General features: G+C 41.9%; 4 protein-coding genes across 9 annotated transcripts in view; 3 read left to right on the forward strand and 1 right to left on the reverse strand.

The window, feature by feature from the left end:
- Positions 1-2,066, reverse strand: part of LOC139399159 (ran-binding protein 10) — a 32,803-nt gene extending 30,737 nt beyond the window's left edge. The window contains exon 1 of one of the 4 annotated variants that reach the window (XM_071144840.1): positions 1,710-2,066. In XM_071144840.1, the coding sequence (XP_071000941.1) occupies positions 1,710-1,908 (199 nt within the window). In that variant the 5' untranslated portion in view covers positions 1,909-2,066. The remainder of the gene's footprint in view (positions 1-1,709) is intronic. The other 3 variants (XM_071144707.1, XM_071144774.1, XM_071144785.1) reach the window with 3 other exon arrangements.
- A 1,046-nt stretch (positions 2,067-3,112) lies between these two features.
- Positions 3,113-9,180, forward strand: LOC139399583 (translin-associated factor X interacting protein 1). The gene is made up of 16 exons (XM_071144971.1): positions 3,113-3,324; positions 3,477-3,567; positions 3,710-3,816; positions 3,899-4,025; positions 4,177-4,270; positions 4,443-4,639; positions 4,782-4,917; positions 5,022-5,191; positions 5,283-5,442; positions 5,579-5,697; positions 5,798-5,926; positions 6,010-6,168; positions 6,266-6,375; positions 6,470-6,593; positions 8,518-8,624; positions 8,837-9,180. The coding sequence occupies exons 1-16, from the start codon at positions 3,275-3,277 to the stop codon at positions 9,045-9,047; spliced, it is 2,091 nt and encodes a 696-aa protein (XP_071001072.1). The 5' UTR covers positions 3,113-3,274; the 3' UTR covers positions 9,048-9,180.
- A 402-nt stretch (positions 9,181-9,582) lies between these two features.
- LOC139399725 (nuclear transport factor 2) lies at positions 9,583-17,576 on the forward strand. Of its 2 annotated transcripts, none has more exons than XM_071144991.1 (5): positions 9,583-9,671; positions 11,792-11,900; positions 12,939-13,010; positions 13,151-13,249; positions 15,955-17,576. In XM_071144991.1, the coding sequence occupies exons 2-5, from the start codon at positions 11,802-11,804 to the stop codon at positions 16,066-16,068; spliced, it is 384 nt and encodes a 127-aa protein (XP_071001092.1). In that variant the 5' UTR covers positions 9,583-9,671; positions 11,792-11,801; the 3' UTR covers positions 16,069-17,576. The 2 variants fall into 2 exon arrangements, with proteins under 2 accessions (XP_071001092.1, XP_071001103.1); XM_071145002.1 differs by lacking the exon at positions 9,583-9,671 and adding an exon at positions 9,813-10,128.
- A 290-nt stretch (positions 17,577-17,866) lies between these two features.
- LOC139399940 (enhancer of mRNA-decapping protein 4-like) overlaps positions 17,867-27,797 on the forward strand; it is a 33,674-nt gene continuing 23,743 nt past the window's right edge. The window contains exons 1-4 of one of the 2 annotated variants that reach the window (XM_071145125.1): positions 17,867-18,084; positions 18,928-19,072; positions 19,496-19,607; positions 21,487-21,586. In XM_071145125.1, the coding sequence (XP_071001226.1) occupies positions 17,997-18,084; positions 18,928-19,072; positions 19,496-19,607; positions 21,487-21,586 (445 nt within the window). In that variant the 5' untranslated portion in view covers positions 17,867-17,996. The remainder of the gene's footprint in view (positions 18,085-18,927; positions 19,073-19,495; positions 19,608-21,486; positions 21,587-27,797) is intronic. The other variant, XM_071145108.1, reaches the window with a different exon arrangement.

Raw genomic sequence — 27,797 nt, forward strand, 5'->3', positions numbered from 1 at the left:
GTGGTATGTTCTGCTTGATCTAGTTTACAATTTTGTAAACAAAGTTAAAGTAATGCGTAGGCGCACATGTGATGAAGGTTTTAAGGCGATACATATTTAAAATGACAAGACACTACAATTGGTGTATAAAATTTCCGGCTTTATGTGATGTTGGTAGAGGCCCGATGAAAATCCTTGATAATGCCTGCCTCCTGAATTCAAGTGTTTGACATGGGGGGAGGGGACCAGTAACTTTATGATCAAACTTTATTAATGTACCAGCTACAGTAATGTTTAATACTTGGGCCACCCTACTTGGAACTGGTTTCATCCAAATATCAAATTTAATGAAAACCCTGATTACCACTATTCGGGACCTTTAATATCTTATGTTCTGAGAACATGGCACCACGTTCCATGCATGTTTGGGAGTTGATTCTCCTAACCCACAGAACTGGACACATGAATGTTCTTGCAACATTCCCATGAAACGTGTATAGAACATTAATGTGTTGAGTTCTGAGAACATGGTAACCACATTCTGGGAAAATTATATTTCACATTAAGGGAATGGTCTCTTGGAAACATTCCTTGTTAGCTGGGAGTAGCATGACGACGTCTAGCTTGATGGATAGCTGTCAAGTCCTACTTTTGATTTTGTGCAGAATAGTTAAATAACTATCTGAACCAATTGTATGTGTTACACCCGTCCCTTAAGCTATGGTCTGCATCCCAACAAGTTGTTTATGGTCAAATATGTCAAACTACCCGCATAAATACCATCTGATCTATGTGCAGATATTTTACGCACAACAAATGCGTCAAGGCCTCCTCCCTTGCAGCAAAGTGTAGCTGCTGGCTGAGTTTGAAATGGCAGACGCTGTTGTTGTTCTTTTGTGCATAAAGGACTCAATGGAATCCTTATAGCGTAATGCTCACCAACTGGTTCCAGAATGAATAATGAGTCAGAATTATATTCTAACAGAACGTTTCCATGAACTAGCAAGCCAACAAAATGCAATATTTCCCTGTTCTGGACTGTCTGGTGTTCATTTGATCACAAAATACAAGCAAATTGTTAACGACTTGTCGTGGGTTATGGCAACTGTGTGAAGGAGAATTGTTTTTATATTAGCTAACGCCAGGGTTAAGTATTAGCTAGCCAGTACATTTACATTGCTAGCTAGCTACTTATTTATAACGTTACAACTAAGTAGCTAATATTTAGCTACTGTATTGGGCTAACAACGATGGTGCGCAATTAGCATTATCTTGCATAACGTTAGTTAGCTAGCTGTCATTAGCTAGTTAGCGAGCTAACATTAGCTCGCTTACTAGCCAAGTTTGCTAGCGAGCTAACTGTGCGTCGCTTGTTATTACTAACAGTAAATTGTGGTATTGCTAGCTAGGTAAAATGTCGATTATCGTGATCAAATAGGGGTAACCAAGTTATGGTAAAGCAAAAATAAAACTAACGTTAAACAAAGAGACCATGGAGTTGAACGTTAGTGAAATAAATGGATATGCTTCAATACTGTCATGGTTAGCGAGTTCACTGTCAACCATTTGGGCATTCCGCTCTCCTCTGAAACAAAGCAGAGAGAGGTAGAGGCAGCTCAAACTAGATCGGGGAGATTGCATACAGACTCGACGCAAACCCTCCGGAGTGTCTTAAGTAAATGACAGACATTGGGGTACGAAATGTTATACTAGTTGTCACATCTGTATACCTTTGTAATGTACCCGCAGATTGTTCTGCGAGAGTCCGATGTAGCTGTATTTATCCTTGGGGCTCCAAGATCGGGGTAAGGGGGTCTCTTCCTCATTCACCGCCGGGTAGAGCCGCTTCAATCGCTCATTTAGCTCGTGCTCTTGGTAATTAAAAGCAGGATCTCCCAACAGCATGCTCCCCGCTCCAAGCTCTGCCATTTTCGGCTAGAGATGTTTTATTTTTGCTTGTTTTCTACTCTCCTATATCAATCCGCTGACACAGGGAGAGAGAAACACTGAGATAGACAGAGATGATAGCAATGGTGTGATATCCACGGATAACCAAAGCTCTCTACAGTAGCACTGACAGTGGAGTGTGGGTACTGTAGTTGAATACAGGACTATCCACTAGCAAGATTTTCAGAATCGACTACAGAACCCCCGCTCTCCCCTCTTTGGTCTATTTTTTCCGCTTGAGTCCGTGAAAAGGAAGCTAGGAAATGTAGTTTGAGTGGTTGTATGCGGTCAAGACATGTTGAGCTCCCCAGTCTTATCATAGCAGACAATGAGACATTTTTTAAATTGAAATTCCTCATTAATATTTACATACTGGCATACATTCAGTACATGTTTGTGTCTCGAATGGGTCTTAAACCTTATAATCCAGATTTTTAAACGCAATGTTTTTGGATAATGTTTGCCAGTCTGTCAGACAGCTGCATTATTTATATTCGACATCATTGAGATGATTCTGAAACTGGCAGTGGTGGGAAAGTACCCAATTGTCATACTTGAGTAAAAGTAAAGTTCATAGAAAATGACTCAAGTAAATTGAAAGTCACTCAATAAAATAATACATGAGTATAAGTCAAAAAAATATTTGGTTTATAATATACTTCAATATTTCAATTTCCTAATATTAAGCAAACCAAACGGCACCATTTATTTTTTATTTATGATAACCAAGGCTACACTCACGTGTGTTTAGTGAGTCCGCCAGATCAGAGACAGTAGGGATGACCAGGGATGTTCTCTTGATTAGTGTGTGAATGGGACAATTTTCCTGTCCTGCTAAGCATTCAAAATTTAACAAGTACTTTTGGGTGTCAGGGAAAATGTATGGAATAAAAAGCACATACATTTTCTTTAGGAATGTAGGGAAGTATAAGTAAACCTTGTCAAAAATATAAATAGTAAAGTACAGATACCCCCAAAAACTACTTAAGTAGTACTTACAAGTATTTTTACTTAAGTACTTTACACCACTGTACATACATTATTAAGTCACAATTTTAAAAATCTTTGATTAAGTCCTGAGCCAAGTCAAAGTTTTTTACGCCTTCTCTCTGGAAAAGGTTCTCCAGGGATGCAAAAGTATCTGGCGCGCGATGGTCTGCTATTTGGGGTTCTTCCTGGGTCCTTCATTTCCATGGCAACATTGTGTAAACATAACAACTCGGTCGTGAGCCTGAAGCGTTGGCCTGAAGTGAAGCAAATAGCTAGCTAACCTAATTGAAGAGGGATTAAATGTTAATGTATTTGGTAACTAGCTAGCTCGCTTGTTTGCTGCATCTAAACATAACAGATGTCGACACAGAAAGATATTAGATTACCACCTTTATCATCGTTTGAACGGCAAGTGGCCTTGTCCAATTTAGTAGTAGGCTAACGTTAACTGTTAACTTAGCTAGCTCACTCAGATAACGTTACTCTATGATAGTAACGTTACTAAGCGAATCATATAATAATAATTTCTAGTTAGCTGCTTGTTTCCATCTCACTTTCAGACTGTCGTCTGAGTGTCAACATAACGCTGAAAAAAGAACTGGGCGACAAGTGGCAATTGGCGGTCCTGGGTCATGTAGAGCATCAACCAGAGTAAGATAAGCAGTTAGCTAGCTAGCTAGGTTGGATCATTTGGGAATTTGTGCATATCACTAAGTACACCATTCGTTCCCCGAGCAAGCTTTTTTATTTATTTATTTATATATAAAAAAAACGTTTTATCTCACTTCGTCAGGTTGGCTGTACTTCAGGCTACCTGTCAACCTGGCCTGCCCATGTCACCTCTCAAGTTGTTCAGCAGGGGAGGAGACATACTTCAGGTGGAGAGATCAGGAACCATGGGTATTTAGCAAATTATATATACTGTCATATGATATAAGGTTAAAGTTGTGGAAGGATTTACTGAGATGGTAATATGCTACAGATGCGGTGATGAGTTTGGTGGCCCTGTGGGGAAGCCACGATTCCTGGAGCAGCTTGAAAGCTACCTAAAGAAGGAGCTGCAGGCTCTTGACTTACAACAACCAAAAGTCCAAGAGCGCAAACTACAGGTCCCATCCATCTGCCATATAATATACAGGTTATCCATGTAATTTAGGCTTTGTTACAGTGTATTTACCTTACTACATATAAGGAGTATAGTGAATAGATTCATTTTCACTTAGTTGTCAAGTGACAAAATCTGCCCTCTGTCATACGCAGGCATACCGGGAGGTCTTTGGCTGTTTCATTGAGGACTTCAAAACGTACAAGCCGCTTCTGTGTGCCATAAAAAATGAATATGAAATCACATTAGGTGTGTGGCATTGTAGCATGGAATGTTTGATTGTGGCATATAGGCCTATATTGTTATGGTGAATGTGAGTTTGGACAAAAAAACAAGGATGAATGGAAGTATCAGAGGGACTTAAAGATGTCATGCTTATAGGATGTTGGATTTTATTGTCTATGGATATTCATTTCTGCAGCATACCTACGGGACCAGATCCGGGAGCTGGAGCCTCTCCGTGCTCGTCTGGTTGTGGTGTCAGAGCAGTGTGAAAAGAGGATCCTGGGCCTGCGAGAGGAGGAGAGGGTAGAGATTAGAGCTCTGAAGCAAGAGCGCCAACACCGTCAAAAGGTTATTGAAAACATGAGAGAGACACAAAGTTCCCTGCAGACCCAGGTACAGTGCTTACCCACTAGGTTCAGTCTCAATCACACCAGTGCTGCTCTGAAAACACAGAATTCAAGTTATTCTGGCTCATATCAACCATGCTTAGGCTGCCTGAACTCTCCTTCATCGCTCTTTTGCTTGTTCTTCTCAGGTGTGTTGTCTGCAGGCAGACCTGGCCGCTCAGTATCTGATGTACAGAGAAGAATGTGATGCTCGCAAGCTGCTCATCGCCAACATCAGCAGCATGAGCTATGGACCAGATGAGGAACCTGAGGAAGAGCAGGAAGGTAGTGAAAAAATGTGTAACAATAAAATAATTATTAGTCAACTGTCTTGATGTAAGCGAAGTGTGGGGTGTTGTCACTTCTGAAAACCTGTTCCTTTCCATCAGAAGTGGAAATCGAGGACCCAGTGAAGGAGAAGTTGGCTCTGAAGGTGTGTCGAGAGGACCTGACTAAAGCCCAGGTGGAGCTAAATCGCTTGCATGCGGAGTATGGAGACGTAGTTCCCCGCCGTGACTGGGAGACGTTGGACCATACCCACAAAGAGAACTTGCTTAAGGTACAGTTCAGTGAAATGTTTGATTCAACAACAGCAGTCGCACTTAATCAGACCTGAATGAGTGTTGAATCTCTCTTTGCATCTATTCCAGCTGGAGACCCTGCAGAAAGACTTTGATCAGATGAAGGCTGAATATGACACACTGCTTGAGGTGCACAAGCAAGTCACAACACAGAGGGACAGCCTCCAGGGAGAACTGGAGGGCTTCAAAGAGGCCTCTACCCCCAGGCCAGAATGGGAGCAGTGTGCAGGTATCACATAGAAAAACTGCTCTAGGTTCTGTTTTTTCCCTCTTCCCATTTGTGGTATGGTATTGTTGGTAGTAATGCTTGAAGTGTTTTGCTAGATTTTAGATCAGAACATTTACACAGCACTGTGTGATTACAGACGTACTGGGAGGTAGTGAGCGTTGGGCAGATCTCTCCCAGGGCCAGTCCAGCCAGCGGCGTTTGGAGATCCTGCTGGCAGAACTGGGAGGAAAGAACTCAGAGTTTTTCACTGGACTGGTAAACCTCCCTCCCTGCTGAACTTTCAAACTGCCTGAACATCAACACATTTCCAAAAAGAATGGCATGGTCAAAAGGTCTTCACCCTGTGTCCACTCAGGGTACTTCTGATGATGTGCCCATATACCTGCGCTATGAGGGGCAGTTAAAGAACCATAGGCTAAAGAAGAATGCGGTTGTGAGAATCCTCAAGGAGGTTTGGAAGGAGAAGGTCATGGAGGATGGAAGGGTAAACCGATACCTCTCTTTCAAATAATGAGTTATTTCACACACTGTTTGACTGATATGTCTTCTAATTGTATTTCTCTTAAGAGAAATGAAAGCAGCAATCTTCCCGAGTTTCTGCGGCAACATCTGGAGAGACAATATGGGGAAAAGGCTGGAGAATGGGCTTATAGCTTAGTAGAGGGCATTCGTCAACACCAAAAGGATGACTCTGTCAGCCTCTTCAATGACATTCTCACAGGAAAGGTGTGTGATCTTGCAAATGTGTTATACAGCGCTCTTCTTATGAGTGTGAGAAAGGATGGTGCGCATGATTTGATGGTTATAAATGTATTATTAACAGGTGGATGAGAGTGTGTACCATGGTCAGACACATCTACTGTCTAACCTGCTGAAAGTGTTGATCCACAGTGACAGTACAGAGAGTGGGCTGCTCAGTGTTCAGGATTTCAGGTAATGCAGATAATCAAATTACAGTACAGATTAAAGTCAAACATTACGATTATGACAGTGAGTGGGCTATATAAAATGGCCTCTGTTTTTGCAGAGATAACTTGCAAATGGCCTTCCCTCTGAAAAGAGCGCAAGACATCGATGAGCTAGTGACCACAGCTCAGGCCGAGCTAGACAACAACGGTGGGAGCCTCCCATACCAAAGACTGTATACAGAGGTAACTTTTTGGGTCTCAGTCCAAAATTTCACACCTCAGTCCACATAATTTCACAATCCCGTTTTAATAGAGAAATACCAGCCATGGTCAATAGGCAGACCATGGTCTGGAAATTTGAGGGACTGGACCTTCTCAAAAAGTATTCAAGTACCCTTGATGTATACAATAGCAATAGCATCCTGTTTCCATTGATTATCCTTGATGTTTCTACAACTTGATTGGAGTCCACCTGTGGTAAATTCAATTGATTGGACATGATTTGGAAAGGCACACACCTGTTGACAGTGCATGTCAGAGCAAAAACCAAGCCATGAGGTTGATGGAATTGTCCGTAGAGCTCCGAAACAGGATTGTGTCGAGGCACAGATCTGAGGAAGGATACCAAAAAATGTCTGCAGCATTGAAGGTCCCCAAGAACATAGTCGCCTCCATCATTCTTAAATAGAAGAAGTTTGGAACCACCAAGACTAACTAGAGTTGGCCGGCAGGCCAAACTGAGCAATCGGGGAGAAGGGCCTTGGTCAAGGAGGTGACCAAGAACCCGATGGTCACTCTGACAGAGCTCCAGAGTTTCTCTGTGGAGATGGTAGAACCTTCCAGAATGACAACCATCTCTGCAGCGCTACACCAATCAGGCATTTATGGTAGAGTGGCTAGACGAAAGCCACTCCTGGGTAAAAGGACGGCCCGCTTGGAGTTTGCCAAAAGGCACCTAAAGGACTCTCAGACCATGAGAAACAAGATAATCTGGTCTGATGAAACCAAGACTGAACTCTTTGGCCTGAATGTCAAGCGTCACGTCTGGAGGAAACCTAGCACCATCCCTATCATGCTGTGGGGATGTTTTTCAGTGGCAGGACCTGGAAGACTGAGACTACTCGGAACATGTCCCAGTCCGCGTGATCAAAACACTCTTGAAGCGTGGATTCCAATTGGTCAGACCAGCGTTGAATAGTCCTTGTCACGGGTACATCCTGTTTGAGGAACAAAATTAATTTGTGGTCAGATTTTCCAAAGGGAGGGTGGGGGAGGGCCTTGTATGCATCGCGGAAGTTAGAGTAGCAGTGATCCAGAGTTTTGCCAGCACGAGTACTACAATCAATATGTTGACAGAATTTAGGTAGCCTTGTTCTAAAATTAGCTTTGTTAAAATCCCCAGCTACAATAAATGCAGCTTCAGGTTATATGTTTACAGCCTTATTCTAAAATGGATTATAACAAGGCTGTAAATCTGCTCCAGAGCATTCAGAACCTCAGACTAGGGCAAAGGTTCACCTTCTAACAGGACAACGACCCTAAGCACACAGCCAAGACAACGCAGGAGTGGCTTTGAGCCAGAGCCCGGACTTGAACCCGATCTAACATCTCTATGTAGCCGATGTGAAATGGCTAGCTAGTTAGCGCTAGTGGCGTTTCAATCGGTGACGTCACTTGCTCTGAGACCTTGAAGTAGTGGTTCCCCTTGCTCTGCAAGGGCTGCGGCTTTTGTGGGGCGATGGGTAACGATGCTTCGAGGGTGACTGTTGATGTGTGCAGAGCGTCCCTGGTTCGCGCCCAGGTCGGGGCGAGGGGACGGACGTAAAGTCTATACTGTTACATCTACAGAGACCTCACTGTGCAGTGACACTCCCCATCCAACCTGACATATCTTGAGAGGATCTGCAGAGACAAATGGGAGAAACTCCCCAAATACAGGTGTGCCAAGCTTGTAGCGTCACACCCAAGAAGACTTGAGGCTGTAATCGCTGTCTGAGGCTGTAATCGCTTCAACAAAGTAATGCGTCTGAATACTTTATAAAATGTGAAAATTCTATTTAATCAATTTTATAATAACAAAATGTTGAACAAATCAAGTGGTCTGAATACTTTCCTAATGCACTGCTACCATTACTGTGGCAAAGACATGGTGTGATGTTCTATGCAGGATGCAGATGGGAAACACAAAGACTTCCTGAATCTGGTGAAGAAGCAGGCCTTCACAGAGAGGCATATGTATATCAGCCAACTGAGGACTCAGCTGGGAGGCAAAGGGTAAGCAAAGCGTATACCCCATGTAGGGCGGCAGGTAGCCTAGCGGGTAAAGGCTAGGTGAAAAATCTGCGTTAGTCGCTTTGGATAAGAGCGTCTGCTAAATGACATAAATCTATACAGATCTCAATTTGCACAAGTAATATGCTTGTTTCATTGTTGTTTGAAAAGTGTAAACCGTTTTGAAAGGATCACCAGGTGTTTTTTATTCACAGAGAGGTGACTGTGGCTGATCTAAGGGCTGCCTTTAAGAACATTGACCCCTCTCTGGACGCTACCACACTAGACTGGGTCCTAACTATGGCATTCCAGATACACCAGGAGGAGCTAGAGCAGCACACAACACAAATGGACACAGAGCTGGCCCTGCAGCACCTCCTGGCAATAGATGTGACCAGGGCTGGGCCTGCACCACAACAGGACTGAATCGCTCTAAGCACTTTTAGAAAGTGGTAGCCAGTCAGGCATCGAACTGTTTCTTTGCTATCCTTGTGCCCTGCAAACTCATGATATATTTCCAAAGGAACCAGGTTGAACATTAAACAAACACTTAAACGAACCGTTGTTACTGAAATTATCTGTAAGTCAAATGTGTTTCACACAGTAATTTATTATCGGTGTCAGAAATTGAATATTTACGTAAAAACATTAGCATCCCAAAGATGAGCTGTCACATACTTCTCTGATGTTCTAGTAACCAGGCTAGCAAATTGTTCACCGGAGCAGTGTGGCTACTCAATTCAAACGTCTGTTTATAGTAGCATACAGTGCCATTAGAACTGTGCCATCTTGTGGATGCAGGCATGTAAAACCATGGCCATTCTACCCATCCTTATAATTTCCACAACAAATGTAGTTTACCTTCATTAAAGTGGGCTGATTTAAAAGGTACCATATTTTTGTATGTTGAGAGTTTCGTGTGGGTGGAAAAATCTACCAGCTGTATAGAGTGAAGAACTTCATTTCCCACGTAGCATTAGACAGATGAGCATGCGCCTAAACTGGTGTAATCGCCATAACTGGAAGCCGGGGCACGGTTTTGGGTTCGCGGTAAGTTGCTTTTCTAAAAAAATGTAATTCTATATTAAATAAAAACATTTGTTGTCTTCTAGCGACAAGCGTATCCTATTATGATTGAGAATGGATTAGTTTATATACCTTTTTGACAGGCGGTGGCTCGCCAAAAGTGATAGCTAGGACACGCCTATGTTCTGGCTGGGCCCGGTCGAAAGAAGCTTCAGTATGTTGAGGAACGGTTAGGGTATTTTTAGCAGCCGATAGTGCGAAAGAACGTGCCATACCACTTGTATATATAGCATTCACTTTATTTTAATTTTCTAGCCCTTTGATTGCATTTTATTAGCTAAGCAATACGGGGCATCGAGCTAGTCAGACAACCAACCAACGTTTGATATTAGCCTTGCCTATGCTAGCTAGCTCAGCCAAAGTCAAAGAAAGAGTCCAACATTGCCCATGTCATGGCATGCTCACGGCGTGAGCGGACTGTGTAAGTAGATAGCATTCAGCTGACGAACACATGAAACGTTAGCTATAGTAGCTAGCTACTGTATCTTGTATAACTTGATTGAGTTAGCTAGCTAGTAGCGATCTTATCTTTGAAATCTCAAACGACACGATTGGATATAACGTGTTGCAATTATAGTGCAAGGGATTATTTGTAAACTAGTATTTCCTAGGTTCGTGTGAATAATTGAGGTAGCTAGCTATGCAAACTTCGTATAAAGTTAATGTGCGTTGGGGAGGCACGTGAGACGCCGTCACTGACAGCGCACTGATCCAAACAAGACTAGCTTAGTTAGCGCTGTCAGAATAGGTACCATAATTTGGGTGTAACTGTTGCTAAACTATGGCCTTTTGTGGTATTTGCTCAATTGTTCTAAAGTAGTGTGCGTGGTTTGCTTGCTCTGCCAATTAAGCATAACCTTGTCCTATTAGCTCTCTGTTTTCTGAAAAAGCCTCGAAGAAGAATACTCTACAGTGCTCCTTTTTTAAAAACGTTTAGTCAGTGCGTGTATTCCTGGTGCGGTTAATATATTGTTGAACCACTGAATTCAAAAATGTATTTCCTATACAGAACAAAAATATAAATGCCAAAATATCCTTGCCATTTTCCATATGCCGAAAAAGCTTACTTCTCTAAAATTTGCACAAATTTGTTTGCATTTTTCCTTTGCCAAGATAATCCATCCACCTGGCAGGTGTGGCATATCAATAAGATGATTGAACAGCATGATCATTACACAGGTGCACCTTGTACTGGGGACAATAATAACACTCTAAAATGTGCAGTTTTGCCACACAAGACAATGCCACAGATGTCTCAAATTGAGGGAGCGTGCAATTGGCATGCTGACTAGAATGTCCACCAGAGCTCTTGTCAGAAAATGTAATGTTAATTTCTCTACCATAAGCCACCTCCAACTTAATTTTAGAGCAATTTTGCACAGCCATTGAAGAGTGGGACAACATTCCACAGGCCACAATCAACCGCCTGAACAACTCTGTGAAGTAGATGTGTCGTGCTGCATGAGGCAAAATGGTGGTCACCAAATACTGACTGGTTTTCTGATTCACGCCTCCTACCTTTAAAAAAAAAAAAAAGTATCTGTGACCAGTCATTCCCAGTCATGTGAAATCCATAGATGACACTTTACATTGACCCCCCCCCCCCCCCCCCCCCCCCCCCCCCCTCTTTATTTTTACACTGCTGCTACTCGCTGTTTTATCTATGCATAGTCACTTTTATAAATGACCTTGACTAACCTGTACCCCCGCACATTGACTCGGTACCAGTACCCCCTGTATATAGCCTCGTTATTTTTATTTAAATATCTTGTTATTTTTTTTTTAATACAATCAAAAAGTATTTAGTAAATGTGTTCACAACTATTTATTGAGCTGCATTGTTGGTTAAGGGCTTGTAAGTAAGCATTTCATATGGTAAGGTCTTCTGTTGTATTCAGCGCATGTGACAATTTTATTTGATATGGAGCAATTGGGTGTGGACTCTTTCTTTTGCCCCTAAGTGCAAACCCAACAAGCTCTACCTGGTCTTTCTTGCCCAGATTTCTTGAGTTTAGTCTATGTCATCCACACCACTAGGACTATACACTCATAAGATTGTCTCTTCCAATTGAACATGTTTCCAGGTGATTCAGAATGGGGGAAAAGCCGATTTGGGAACAGATAGGATCCAGTTTTGTGCAACATTACTACCAGCTCTTTGACACGGACAGGACCCAGCTTGGAGCAATATATGTGAGTGGATCTGTCTGTACCAATGAATATTAATCATAGTTCTGCTTTCCTGTGTCCTGTTCTCACCACTGCAGTCTTCACCCCCATGCATTTATTCCACCATCACCTTCAACACCATCACCTCTGCATCTGTTAACTCATTTAGTAATAAATGTGATATTTGTTAATGTTCAGTTGTTGTTTTTTTCAAATAGAAAAGTAGTGCATCATACAATATCTCCAGACCTGTGAGCAAATGCTCCCTGATAATTCCATTCCAAACACTATCCAAGGGAAAGATTGTTGAATCAATTCATGTTCTGTAGTCTTGCCCTATTTCAATGTTACTGTTCAAACCTTTACTTGGTTTATGTGTTTCAGAGACTGATCCTAGACCTAGATCAAATAAGTTTTGACAAGCATTCATCTGACGAACGTTTTGGGCCAAAGAAGTATCAAGTTAGACTGTGGGACAGGCAAATATGCATACTACTTTGACACTTACAAGCTAAAGCATAATATATTTCAATAAGAGGTACAAAGACAGCATATAGTTACTTATTTTAAGCTGTTCAAATAATTGTAATGTCCATTTATCAATCTTGAGAACAAGCAAGTTGTTGATTGTTCCCTTTTCTTTACATTCAGCTGGGTTAGCATTCTTGAGTCAATGTGTTGTTTTTGAGCCCCCTATTGGTAGCACAATTTATATTCTTAGATGGGAGGAGAACTGCACAAGCTATGACTCATTTGCGTTATTATACAAATCTATTACTGAAAGGCTTCTGTTAACTATATTTTGCCTTTAAACAATAATTCAATATTTATCAAAGAATAAGGTAAGAGCAGCAGAGCCTGTTCTTCTATTCTTCTTCCACATGGTACATGACTAAATAGTTGCATATCACTCTCTCATACCCTAACCTGAGAATGCGTAGAAAAGTTAGTTGTGAATAAAACAGATTGGGAGTCGGGACATACCTCACATCCTTCCACCCTATACCACCAATGTGCCTTCTCCCACTGACAAACTCAAACCTCTTCTTTTCCTTTTTACAGATCGATGCATCATGCCTTACATGGGAGGGACAGCAATTCCAGGGAAAAGCAGCGATTGTCGAGAAACTTTCTGTGAGTGACATTTTAAAATATACCTGAGCATGACAGAATGGATTGTCTCAATAGTATGTCAGGAGTGCACTGATTGACCAGGATATATTGGTGGAATGTGCTTGTCTCAGATACATCTCTTGTTTATTATTTATTTTCAGACTCTCCCCTTCTTAAAAATAGCTCACAGTATAACAGCACAAGACCACCAGCCCACACCTGACAGCTGTATAATGAGTATGGTAGTAGGACAATTAAAAGTAAGTCATTGTCATTCTAATACTGTAAAAATGTACACTACTGTTCTAAAGTTTGGGGGTCACGTACAAATGTCCTTGTTTTTGAAAGTAAAGCACATTTTTTTCCATTAAAATAACATCAAATTGATCAGAAATACAGTGTAGACATTGTTAATGTTGTAACAGACTATTGTAGCTGGAAACGGCAGATTTTTAATGGAATATCTACATAGGCGTACAGAGGCCCATTATCAGCAACCATCACTCCTGTGTTCCAATGGCATGTTGTGTTAGCTAATCCAAGTTGATAATTTTAAAAGGATAATTGATCATTATAAAACCCTTGCCTAGAAGGCCAGCATCTCGGAGTCGCCTCTTCACTGTTGATGTTGAGACTGGTGTTTTGCGGGTACTATTTAATGAAGCTGCCAGTTGAGGACTTGTGTGGTGTCTGTTTCTCAAACTAGACCCTCTAATGTACTTGTCCTTCTGCTCAGTTGTGCACTGGGGCCTCCCACTCTTTCTATTCTGGTTAGAGCCAGTTTGCGCTTTTCTGTGAAGGGAGTAGTACACAGCGTTGTACAAGAGCTTCAGTTTCTTGGCAATTTCTCGCATGGAATCGCCTTCATTTCTCCGAACAAGAATAGACTGACGAGTTTAAGAAGAAAGTTGTTTTTTTTGCCATTTTGAGCCTGTAATTGAACCCACAAATGCTGATGCTCTAGATAGTCAACTAGTCTAAAGAAGGCTTCTTTAATCAGCTTTCAGCTGTGCTAACATAATTGCAAAAGGGTTTTCTAATGATCAGTTAGCATTTTAAAATTATAAACTTGGAATAGCTAACACAATGTGCCACTGGAACACAGGAGTGATGGTTGCTGATAATGGGCCTCTGTACGCATATGTAGATATCCCATTAAAAATCAGCCGTTTCCAGCTACAACAGTCATTTACAACATTTAACAATGTCTACACTGTATTTCTGATCAATTTGATGTTATTTTAAATGGACAAAAAAAAGTAGCTTTTCTTTCAAAAACAAGGACATTTCTAAGTGACCCCAAACTTTTGAACAGTACTGTATATTGCCAGTTTCTTAAACTAACAACTGAATAGCTTACAGGCTAGAAATCGCCACCTGCTTTGAAAGTTACTGTATTTGTTTAAATCGTTTTAAATGAAGAGTCAGGATTCTGTCTGTTTGATCAAACTGTATGTTGTACCTAGCTGTGCTTTTTAACATCTGTTTTCAGCTCCACAGTTTCAAGCCCTTTGTGCACCAAGTTGATATAACTAGCTATGCTTTTATTAATCTGCCGACGCAAATAGACTGAATAAGACATGGACCTAGCCTTCCTATGTTAGTAAAAACAAGGGTATGTGTGTGAGGTAGGTAAGTAGTTTGCACATTAGAAGTCAGGGCTATTGTATTTTGTCTGTCTCGCAGACAGATGATGACCAGGTCCTGGGCTTCCAGTACATGTTTTTGCTGAAAAATTATAGGAATGCCTGGGTTTGCACCAACAAATTCTTTAGGCTTGCCCTGCACAACCTTTGACCTATCTGTGGTTTTATGACCCATCTTCTCCCTACTTACTGTCAGTAAGGACCAGTGTTCTGAGTGACCATGGGTCAGTTAGGCTTTTACTAATCTTACACCAAACTAGAGTTTGGTAATTAGAGACCACAGTGCATTCAGGGTGCTAAAAATGTGATCTAATCACCAATGTTTCCCACTCTGCTTAAAGTCATGCTCTGGTACCTTGGTCGACTAGTCTTTTTTTTTTTTTAAACCACCCTCTTTGGGCTGGACGTGTCAATGTGTAGTTCATACGAACATAATTACTGTCTTTCTGCATTTGGCCACAAAATCCCTAGTTTGAAAGCGTCTTTTCTGGAAATTGCTGCGCCATTTCCCTTCATTTCCACACCCGTTGGCCAGCCCCCTAGCAATTAAAATTCCAGACGATGAGATTCAGCCCCTTGCCATTTGAGTGACAGCTAGCCAGAATCACAAACAGTAGAATGAGAGAGAGAGCAATTACGTGGTGCACATATGTGATGTTGTACGCAATTTTCAGGACCATTTTTGGCTCACGGGCGCTACTTTCAGAACAATTGGCTAAAAGGTATACGAAGTACCGGACAATCCCTTTTAAAAGAGAGGGGAAATGCACTATAAACTGCAACAAACAAAGTGGTTTATTGAATTTGAACCGAGATTATAGTGAAGGCTGGCTTGTTTGACAAATTATTAACTAGTCTAAGCCACAGTAATGGCCTTATATGAAAGCTCTGATCTTCACTGTGGACCTTGAACTTGCAATCTGCTTTTTAGAACATCCATGTGTTATTTGAAGACGCCAATGCCGTCATGATCACTGAGCAGTTACCGTTACAGAGTTGTGTAAGCCTAGTCTCCACTGACACCTAAAGCGATGGCTTGCTTTTTGTCTGCATCTCCATTAGTGCCTGTTCACACCTGTGTGTGCTCCTTTTAGCTAGAAAAAGCCTTGTGAGGAATTTGGGTTTGCCACAAGCCTATTGATTGTAAAAAAAAAAAAAAAATGTATGATAGAGTGGAATAACAGGAATGTGTGTTGTGTGAAGGCAGTTTGTCGCTTTGACCAAGACAGAATCAACTGTTGTCAGAGATGCACCCAGCTGTGGATTAGATTCACTGTCATAACTGTGACTTTTTACTAAGCTCTATCTTTGTGTTACAGGCTGATGAGGACCCCATCATGGGATTTCATCAGAGTTTCATCCTGAAGAACATTAATGATGCCTGGGTATGCACCAATGACATGTTCCGGCTCGCGCTGCACAATTTCGGCTAAGGACACCAGAAGTGGGCAGAGTGGATATAAGGGAAGGCTGAGGATGGGGGAGGTCTTGCAGAGACACCTAAACGCCCAACCTCCTCTCTGTATCATCCATACCTGTTTGAGAAATTACACCGGATTCCAGATGTCAATCACAGAGACATGCAGGCACATAGGCTACATGCCTTCAACTGAAATGAGATCTGTTCCTTTGCTGAGAGTTCACAGATCCATCAAGAGTCCCTTTCCCTACGCTGACCTGCATGATGCTGGGGAGCTTAAATATCTGAAGATGGCAGACAAGGAAAAAAATGTACCAATTTACCTTCACCATTTTAGTTTTATGTTCGGACTCAATGTCTTATATCCTCATGTTTTCTCATCGTACTCCCCTGTGTGTTATTAGCTTGCCTTATTGTATACAACTAAATCTCTTTTTAAAAGTTTCATTTAACATTCATTCTTATGTCAGGTTGCTCTAGCAATCCAAATAATCATAGAAAATATTATCAATAACATCCTTAGACCAGCAAGCTTCCCATTTCCTCCTCATGCTCTCTGTGACAATGAATACAAAAGCCATGATACACAATAAACCGTTTACTTTTTCTTAATGTGAGCTCATTGTTCCTCTGCCTTTCTTACCCATTTCTCTCCCTCCACTTACCTTGTCACTCTTATTTTAATTGTGTTAGCATTATATTGTAAACAATTTAGGTTCTGGTCAGTAGTTCTATAGCACATTGTTGTATATGATCTGCTATAGCATGCATTTTCTTGAGCAAGATGCAGCCAATATATTGTTATATATATGGACATAGGGTTCCCTCAATTTTTTTCCCAAAAATAATTTCCTTTGGCCGATATTGCAGAAATAGAACCACATAATGAGTTGAAGCATGCTCTTGGAAATTGGGATCACTTTGTGCCATCAATGTACTGTAGCATTGACCTGACATTTTTGGAGAGGCTTTGCAAGTATTCTTTTGCAAGACGAGGAACAGGCATATGTCAAACTGCCTTATTTATTTCCTTTAAAAAAAAATATATTTTACAATGATTACATATCTCTTTTCCACATGGAACAGAATGTACGGACTGCACATTTTAATTCAATACAATGTTTTGGAAAATAAAGAAACAGTTCTTGCCTGTTGTGTGACAAGGAAATCCCCAAGACTTCCTGCAGGAAAAGTAAAGTGGTGGTGGGGGCCACTTCTCTCATAGGATCATATTTTTACAGTAAAATTTGTCTAGTAATCAAGTTTATTTTTTTTCTATTTAGATTTGATTTACAGTTTATAATTATCTATTGTTACCAATTGTTTGCTGTCAATCAACGACTGGCATAACTAATGCTTTTCCTCCCTCAGCCAGTGCATTGGCTACTGTTTTTGTTTTCCCTGATGGTACACTGGTTCAATTAAGAAGATCAAAGGCATCCCTTCAAGGTCTGCTATCATTCACAGATGTACAAGGTATTCTATTCTTCTGGCAGACAGAAATAAAAGACGTATGAAAAATATGACTTTTATTGTGTTTATTGGTTTTCAGCAGGGTTCAAGAAGGACTTCCGCATATTTGAGATGAGCACAAAGCATTTTTATTAGCTCATGCTGTTTTCTGTGTATAGAATCTGAATGTATTTTCTATGACGTAGCATTATTTTATTAGTGCCGTGGAGGGTGAGAAATGCATGAACACCTAGTTTGTAGTGTTGGATAACGAACTATGTTACAGAAGCTAGCCAGAATAATTGCACATTTTCGCCGTAATTATTAAAGTATACAGGATTGGACTCTTATTTTGAAGGAATCCAAGAAAATCCGTGACCCAGAAGTGCTTAGTTATACTTGCCTGCTTCACAAAATTAACAGCATAGAACGAAAATATAAATAATTTCGCTCCCCTCTGACGAATCCGTTTCCCCCTATCCCTTACCTATGGCTTCAAATTCAAACATAGATATAGAGGGTGCAACCCAGCATCTTCGTGACATATTAAAGTTGGATAGACCCGGGAACAACGTAGGTAAGTTTACCGGGAAAGAAAAGGTGGATAAGGGCTTTTAGGCCGCATTACAAGCTAACGTTACCTAGCCCTTTAAAGTTCTACCTAGCTAACGTTAGCTTGCTAGCTGCAAAATGCAAACTAGCTAAGCGTGTTCACATTCGAAGCTAGCTAGTTTACGTTAATTACGTGTGAAAATGTGGCTTAAGATAGTTAGCTTACGTCCGCTAATTTACAACTTGCGAACATATTAGTAAGCTGGACTGCTAGCTAGGCTAGTTTAGTTAGCGAAGTGACAATGGTTGCTCGCAGTAACTAGTTAAAATATGAAACTTACAACATTTTAACGTTAGTGTTTATTTCGCATGTTGCATCACGGCTAGCTAGCAAAACCATTCAAGTTAACGTTAACTAGGTAATTAGCTACCTAGTTAAGTAGCTTACAACGTTAAAGGATGTTGGCTAACTAACATTACTGACTTACAGGTTGTTTGTTTGCTTGTTTGGTAGTTAGCAATGCAACGTTCGTTATCAAACTAGCGTACTTTGCATAGCTAGCTAGCTGGTTGGCGTTTGGAAGTGAGCAAATGCTACCTACCTCCATAAGGTTAATTAATTAATGATGAGTAACTGGCTAGGTAGGTAACTAAATAATTAGGCAGCAGGTACCAAATCATACCGCACGAGGTTGCCTAGTTTCTTTGGAAGCGATGAAATATCAGTCGTCGAAGTTCAGCATTAAGAATGGGTTTCCTGGTGGCACGAGATTCCCCTTCTCTGCTAAACGCATACTTTTTAATAATAGGGCTTTAAGATGTCTTCGTTTGGTGATATCCAGTTACTCACAGGTGGTTGTTTTCGTAGACGCATCTCCATGTGAGAGCCAAAGAAAAACATCTTTCAATGGCGAATTGAATGGACTTCTGCCGGGAGCTGGCAACAGGTCAACGATGGATGAATCCACAGGCCCTAATTCAGAGAACATGAATACCCAAGAGTGCCAGATAATGTAAGTAGTAATGTTACGTCTACTTTATTATGTTGTATTTTTCTCTGCATGCACATATTTCTCAGCTATAGAAATTCACATTTGGTATGCTGTGAAAATCATTTGGGTTGATTAAATGTTGAAACCAATGTCTGCCCCTTCACCATATTGAGCACAACCTTACCCTAAACCTGTACCTTACCCTAAACCGGGTTGGTATCCTGTCCCGTACTCTAAACAGGGTTCGTATTCCTCCCCCCTCCCTCCAGCTTTGTTCATGTTGTTGAGTCTTAGTTTACGCCTGTTTTTTCTTTATACAATTGTAAAGCAACATTGGGACCTTGCTAAGTGCTATAAGTCCCATTGATTAATAATGTTCAATCTAGATCTTTTAAGGAGATCTAGTACCCAGTTTGGAAACATTGTATTTGGTTTCTTTACCAGCTGCCTCTCTGGGGATGATGGCTCCACTTGCATTCCCATCACATCCAACAATGTTGAAATTGTGGCCAGTCGAGACTCAAGCATTGACAGCAAGGCCCGTGGAAGCAACAAGGTAAGACTTTAAGGATTAAAGACCCAGTACAGTCAATTTAGTTTTGTCATGTGTTTTGTATCATATTTGTGCAATAGCTGATGAGTGTCTACATGTTAAGTTTTTTTTAAATGTATCTAAAGTTTTTTGTCGATGTATTTTTCATTTGTCAGATCCCAGTACGACTAGCTGTTTCCATAGGCGTCGGCTAATGGGGATAATAAATATCAAGACAGTCCTAGCAATTTTAGCTTGAGAAATGTTTTGCTAAACTGATTTTTGTGCAATCATTTCTGACGATTTTAAATGGAAAACTATTACACTAAGTTACACTACATGACCAAAAGTATGTGGACACCTGCTCGTCAAACATCTCATTCCAAAATAATGGGCATTAATAGGGAGTTGGTCCCCCCCTTTGTTACTGTAACGGCCGACACTGTTCAGGGAAGGCTTTCCACTAGATGTTGGAACATTGCTGCTGGGACTTGTTTTTGTTCAGCCACGAGCATTAGTGAGATTGGGTGATTAGGCCTGGCTCGCAGTCGGCGTTCCAATTCATCCCAAAGGTGTTTGATGGGGTTGAGGTTAGGGCTCTGTCTAGGCCAGTCACATTCTTCCATACCTATCTCAACAAACCATTTCTTTATGGACCTTGCTTTGTGCACGGGGACATTGTCATGCTGAAATCGGAATGGGCCTTCCCCAAACTACTGTTTCTGAAAGTTGGAAGCACAGATTCGTCTAGAATGTCATTGCATGCTGTAACGTTAAGATTTCCCGTCACTGGAACTAAGGGGCCTAGCCCGAACCATGAAAAACAGCCCCAAACCATTATTCCTCCATCAAACTTTACAGTTGTCACTATGCTTTCGGGCAGGTAGCTTTCTCCTGGCATCCGCTAAACCCAGATTTGTCCATCGGAGTGCCAGATGGTAAATCGTGAGTCATCATTCCCGCGAACGTATTTCCACTGCTCCAGAGTCCAATGGTGCCGAGTTTTACACCACTCCAGCCAACTCTTGGCATTGCGTATTGTGATTGTAGGCTTGTGTGCAGGAGGCTCGGCCATGGAAACGCATTTCATGAAGCTCCAGACAAACAGTTCTGTGCTGACGTTGCTTCGAGTCAGTTTGGGACTCGGTAGTGAGGGTTGCAGCCGAAGCGAGACGATTTTTACTCGTTTCAGCACACGGCAGTCCCGTTCTGTGCGCTTGTTTGGCCTACCACTCCGCGGCTGAGCCCCTTGTTGCCCCAGACGTTTCCACTTACCAATAACAGCACTTAGTTGACCGGAACAACTCTAGCAGGGCAGAAATTTGACTAACTGACTTGTGGAAAGGTGGCATCCTATGACGGTGCCACATTGAAAGTCACAGAGCTCTTCAGTACCAGCCATTCTACTGCCAATGTTTGTCAATTGAGGTCACATGGCTGTGTGCTCATTTTATACACCTGTCAGCAACGGGTATGGCTGAAATAGCTGAATCCACTAATTTGAAGGGGTGTCCACATACCTTTGGCTTAGTGTACTTAATTGTTAGAGAAATTATTTCTTAATGAGAGCTACTGTACTGGGCATTTAAACATTTTGTGTTCCCCGTTCTGTCCTTGAGAACATAGAAATGCCTCTGGCAGAAACACCAGGGTCACAACACAAATATTGACAGATGAAAACAATGGAAAGCTAGTTTTTTTTAGGCAAAGGGTGGCTGTATCTCAAGTCCAGATATCACTAGGTAGCTAAGCAATTCATTACAGCGCAGTCTACTGTGTAGAGCTTACTACCATTGGTTGGATATCTATCATGTTAACCTAATACACATTTTTCTTGGCTAGTCCAGGTTGCTCTCTGTAAATATGGGTCCCTAATTTGAACTCTTTCTCTTGTTCCATGCAGGTAAAAATCCAGCCTGTCGCCAAGTACGACTGGGAGCACAAGCATTACTACGGCAACCTGATTGCAGTTTCTAACTCATACCTGGCGTATGCAATCCGAGGTGAGTGTGAAAACATATATATTGCCAATTTATGAGTCCTCTCCAGGCCAATGTCTGACATTCTGGAAGTCCAGTTGATGTGGATAGGGGGGTGCTCCCTCTGCTGTTTCCTGAAGTCCACGATCATCTCCTTTTGTTTTCTTGGCATTGAGTGTGAGGTTATTTTCCTGACACCACGCTCCGAGGGCCCTCACCTCCTCCCTGTAGGCCGTCTCGTCGTTGTTGGTGATCAAGCCTACCACTGTAGTGTTGTCTGCAAACTTGATGATTGAGTTGGAGGCATGCATGGCCACACAGTCATGGTTGAACAGGGAGTACAGGAGAGGGCTGAGAACGCACCCTTGTGGGGCTCCTTTGTTGAGGATCAGCGGGGTGGAGATGTTGTTTCCTACCCTCACCACCTGGGGGCGGCCCGTCAAAGTCCAGGACCGAGATGCACAGGGCGGTGTCGAGACCCAGGGTCTCGAGCTTAATGACGGGTTTGGAGGGTACTATGGTGTTAAATGATGAGCTGTAGTCGATGAACAGCATTCTTAGATAGATATTATTCTTGTCCAGATGGGATAGGGCAGTGTGCAGTGTGATTCCGTTGTCTGTGGACCTATTGTGGCGGAAAGCAAATTGGAGTGGGTCTAGGGTGTCAGGTAGGGTGGAGGTGATATGATCCTTGACTAGTCTCTCAAAGCACTTGATGATGACGGAAGTGAGTGTTACTGGGCGCTAGTCGTTTAGCTCAGTTACCTTAGCTTTCTTGGGAACAGGAACAATGGTGGTCCTCTTGAAGCATGTGGGAACAGTAGACTGGGATAGGGATTGATTGAATATGTCTGTAAACACAGCCAGCTGGTCTGCACAAACTTGAGGACGAGGCTAGGGATGCCGTCTGGGCCGGCAGCCCTGCGAGGGTTAATGTTTTTGAATATGTCTGTAAACGCAGCCAGCTGGTCTGCACAAACTTGAGGACGAGGCTAGGGATGCCGTCTGGGCCGGCAGCCCTGCGAGGGTTAATGTTTAAATGTTTCACTCGCGTTGGCTGCGGTGAAGGAGAGTCTTCAGGTTTTGGTAGCGTGCCTTGTAAGTGGCACTGTATTGTCCTCAAAGCGAGCAAAGAAGTTGTTAGGTTGTCTGGGAGCAAGACATCGTGGTCCGTGACGGGGCTTGTTTTGATTGACTGTAGACCCGGCCACATACCTCTCGTTTCTGAGCCGTTGAATTGTGACTCTACTTTGTCTCTATACTGACACTTAGCTTGTTTGATTGCCTTGCGGAGGGAATAGCTACACTGTTTGTATTCAGTCATTTTTCCGGTTATCTTGCCCTGATTAAAAGCAGTGATTCAAGCTTTCAGTTTTGAGCGAATGCTATCATCAATCCACAGTTTCTGGTTGTGGAATGTTTTCATTGTTTCTGTGGGTACAACATCACCGATGCACTTGCTAATAAACTCGCTTACTGAATCAGAGTGTACATCAATGTTGTTCGATGCTATCCAGAACATATCCCAGTCCAATTGATCAAAGCAATCTTGAAGCGTGGAATCAGATTGGTCAGACCAGCGTTGAACAGACCTGAGCACAGGTGTTTCTTGTTTTAGTTTCTGTCTATACAGCCTATAGCAACCAAATTGAGTCGTGGTCAGATTTGCTGAAAGGAGGAAAAGGGAGGGATTTGTATGCTTCGCTGAAGTTAGAATAACAATGATCCAGAATTTTTCCATCCCGGGTCGAGCATTCTATGTGCTGATAAAATTTAGTGAGCCTCGTTTTCAGATTAGCCTTGTTAAAATCCCCAACTACAATAAATGCAGCCTCAGGATATGTGGTTTCCAGTTTGCATGGAGTCCAATGAAGTTCTTTCAAGGCTGTCGATGTGTCTGCTTGGGGGGGTTATACATGACTGTGATTATAATCGAAGAGATTTCTCTTGGTACGTAATGCTGTCGGCATTTGATTGTAAGGAATTCTAGGTTGGGTGAACAAAAGGACTTGAGTACCTGTATGTTGTTACGATCACACCACGACTCGTTAATCATAAGGCATACACCCCCGCCCTCCTTCTTACCAGAGAGATGTTTGTTTCTGTCAGCGTGAAGAAACCAGGTGGCCACCGACTCTGATAACGTATGAGCCATGTTTCCGTGAAACAAAGAACGTTACAATCTCTGATGTCGCTCTGGAAGGCAACTCTTGCTCTGATTTCATCTACCTTGTTGTCAAGAGACTGGACATTGGCGAGTACTATACTCGGGAGCATTTGGCAAAGTGCCCGTCTATGGAGCCTGACCAGAAGACCGCTCCTTCTGCCCCTTCTGCTGCGCCGTTGTTTTGGGTTGCCTGCTGGGTTCTGATCCATTGTCCTTTGTGGTGGTCCAAACAGAGGATCCGCTTCGGGAAAGTCGTTTTCCCTTTCGTAATGTTGGTAAGTTGACGTTGCTCTTATATCCAATAGTTCCTCCCGGCTGTATGTAATAAGACTTAAGATTTCCTGGGGTAACAATGTAAGAAATAATACATAAAAAAACTAAATACTGCATAGTTTCCTAAGAACGCGAAGCGGCCATCTGTGTCTGCGCCGACACCTTTGTAGTATCTATCTGGGGTGTACTTTTGGGATGAATTGGAACACCAGGCCTAATTGCCTGACGGCACTTATGCAATATCTAGTGGAAAGCCTTCACAGAAGAGTGGAGGCTGTTAAAGCAGCAAAGGGGGACCAACTCCGTATTAATGCCCATGATTTTGGAATGAGATGTTTGCCAAGCAGGTGTCCACATACTTTTGGTAATGTAGTGTAGCTTTCTGCCAGCCAAAAAAAGATGCAAAAATAGCATGGTGTTGCCAAGGTTACAGGAACATGCATTTCTTTGTTTGATTAACAGTGGTTTTGAAGTAATTAGTTTTGATTTATCTTTGCTTTTGTCTATAACTTAGGGTTTGGCTATGTCCTATCACTATCATGTCCACAAAAGATTGTGATATACGTTTCTATTACCCCTAAAATTAAGACGGTCAAAAGCGCAAAATCGACTGCAACATCATGACGAAAGATAATGTTTTGGAAAACCTGGGCAGAGGCTAAGTGCATGCAATGGCAAGTATTTTCCAATGTTCCTTTCTAGTGGAGGAGCACAACCTTTGTGTCTTTGTGGCGCGCACATGATGGCAGTTGAGTGAGCATAAATTTAAGTAATATACTTAATTTTACCGTCAGACTGTCCCTCACCTCTCTCCCTCTGCAAAGGCTGACCAAAAAACAATGTTGCCAATTTAGCAACTTTGTCGCTATATTTATTTAGTTTTTCAGAACCCTCCTGCTAATTTTATTGGAAAGAGTCTAGTGACAAATTCAGCTACTTTCCAGGCTGCCTTTGAGTTTTGAAACCTAGGGTTTCTTTGGTTTTTATAGCATATAGTGACTTTTTCCACTTCGTTCTACCGCAAACGAGTGAGAAGAAAAGCTGTCTGCGACAGAAGTCACAGCAACAGCGCACACACAGGCAGAGAAGTACAAGAGGAGAGGTTGTGGGTGGTGAGAGAGTGAGCTAAAATGTGATTCTCTTAAATATTTGGCTTAACTGAAGGATTACACATTATTTCTGACTCAACAAATTCATGTTGTTCCTATGACCAGAGAAAGTTAATTATTCCTCATTATTGAAAAACACAGCTAATAATAACAACGCAAGCCTGTCTATACACATTGCTGCTCATACATTGAAGCTGACATTCTGGGTGCAGTGTGAGGGTAGAAGGGTGTTTTATGGCTAGGGGAATATTCAGAGGGGAAAATTTTCTGTGGGAATTAACAGGAATGTATGCAAATTAATACTAATACCATATAAATGTAGATGTGTTTTCCATTGGAAATTATTAAATCCTTCCAATAGAAAAAAAATGAATTATGAGTTGACTCTTCACATGGGATGATTTCACTGAACAACAAAACAAAGGGAATATTGAATGATCCCCAATGATCCATCGCATCGCTCAATCTGTAAAATGATTTAGTCGGATTTGGAGGATGATGGAGGCAACAGGGGAATGAGCCTCAGATCCACAAAGTCTCTTCCACCAGGTGGCTGAGATATGTTGGCACGACTTCCATATTGCATCTCCATCCCAAAGCCCTTGCTTGGAAATGTACTTCGCCAGACTGCCAAGAACCTTGCCCTCATCCAGGCCAAGGTGGCGAGACACGGTAGTGATAATGCCATAGGCCTTGTTGATCTCTGCATCAGACAGGATGCTCTTGCCAGCATACTTGGGGTCCAACATATACGCTGCGGCGTGTATGGGCTTCAGGCAGAATTCTTCACTCTTTTTGATGTATTTCAAAACTGCAGTTTCTTCTGCTTGCAGCAACAATGAAATGGGCAGGGCAGTATGGATTTCTTCCCTTACATCTGCAAGTGGAGTCTGAAAGTCAGACAGGATGGCATTGTCTCCCTCAATCCGTACAATGGCTACTGCTATAGATTTCCACCACTCTCTCTCAAAATACATCATCCAGGAGGATCCTCTTGATGGGGCTGTCCATTTCGGCAGACTATGATATGACCATTTCTTGGAGAGACTCCTTCCCCTCCAGGAGACTGTCAAACATGATGACAACACCACCCCAACGGGTGTTGCTGGGCATCTTCAATGTGCTGCTCTTATTCTTCTCACTTAGCTTGGTGAGGTAGATTGCTCCTATAACTTGATTGATCCTTCGCTTACCTAACCATTTCCTTGGCTCTCATGTAGAGTGTATCCATTGTTTTCAGTGCCATGACGTCCTTGAGGAGCAGATTCAATGCATGAGCAGCACAGCCAATGAGTGTGATGTGAAGGTGGATTCCTCTATTTTAGACCAAGCAGCCTTCCTGTTCGCAGCATTGTCTGTCACCAGTACAAATACCTTCTGTGGTCCAAGGTCGTTGATGACTGCCTTCAGCTCATCTGCAATGGAGATGTAGTTAATTATTCCTTGCCCACAAACATTCGACTACCCATTAGAGATGATTGCAATACAGTCTGCTTTCTCTATGATTTGCCTAACCTTCACTTGAACTCTGCATCCAGCAAATGAGAAGATAAAGCATTCTGGTTGGAGGGATGTATGCTGGGCAATGAATGTAAAATCTCTTCCAATACACATTGCCTGTGAGCATCAGAGGTGAACCAGTTGCATACACAGCTTGAGCAAGACATTCATCAGCATTTCTCTGACTATGTTCATTGAGTTAAAAAAAACTTCTGATTCCAGGAGGACCATGAGCTGTTGCTATCGATAAGGTGTCTGATTCATCATTTTCACCTTGAATAGAAGTAGAGGGGCTTTTGTCAGAGGTTGTGACCGCTGAGGGAACTTTATGCACTTGTCCAGATAATTCTGTTTCATTCTTCACACATGATTTGGCACAGTATTTTCAAATGTACACAGCTCTTCCTTCTACATTAGCTGCAGTGAAATGTCTCCACACATCAGATAGTGCCGATGGCATTTTCCTGTATAGATTAGAAAAAACATTGTAAAATCAACAAATACTATTCCATGTACAGATAAATAGTTAAGCAGTTAGATTAAACAACTAATTTGTAAGATAAATGTTTAAAATGAAACCTGTATGGAAATAGGTGAATTAACACTCAGTTAGCAGGCTCAAGCAAGCTAAAACCCACATGGTAGCAAAAACTAACTAGCAGAAATTAACAAGTTAGAACTGATTTAAACACACTTTGCTGTAGGCTAATATTTACGAGTTAACTAAAAATTATGTATGTCATATAAATTATATTCACCCCAAAGTAGGAATTCAAGGTAATTTTTTTATCTGGGGTGCAACTTTGGTTTTAGAAGTGGGGGTGACATAAAATATATGTACCAGTCAAGTTTGAACACCTACTCATTCAAGTGTTTTTCTTTTCTACATTGTAGAATAATATTGAAGACACAATACTGGGTTACCTGTGTTAATTGCTATTCCAGAAGCCACAGTGCCTGTTTTGAGGGAGGAAATTGCCTGCTTCTGGAGACTGGAGGATATCGGATTAGTTTCTATGTTGGATATCCAGGACCCGAAAAGGGATATGACTTTGCATCCTATTCCAGACCTACGTGCCCTCAGCAAGCACCTCCGTCTACGACCTCTGAATGCTCACAAACCGCCGGCTATTACAGCAGATTGCAGAGTCTAGGGGGCAAGCAGTGTTACACACCAATACTACTG

The sequence above is a fragment of the Oncorhynchus clarkii genome, chromosome 1 (assembly GCF_045791955.1).
Source record: "Oncorhynchus clarkii lewisi isolate Uvic-CL-2024 chromosome 1, UVic_Ocla_1.0, whole genome shotgun sequence".
In the NCBI taxonomy this organism is placed as follows: domain Eukaryota; kingdom Metazoa; phylum Chordata; class Actinopteri; order Salmoniformes; family Salmonidae; genus Oncorhynchus; species Oncorhynchus clarkii.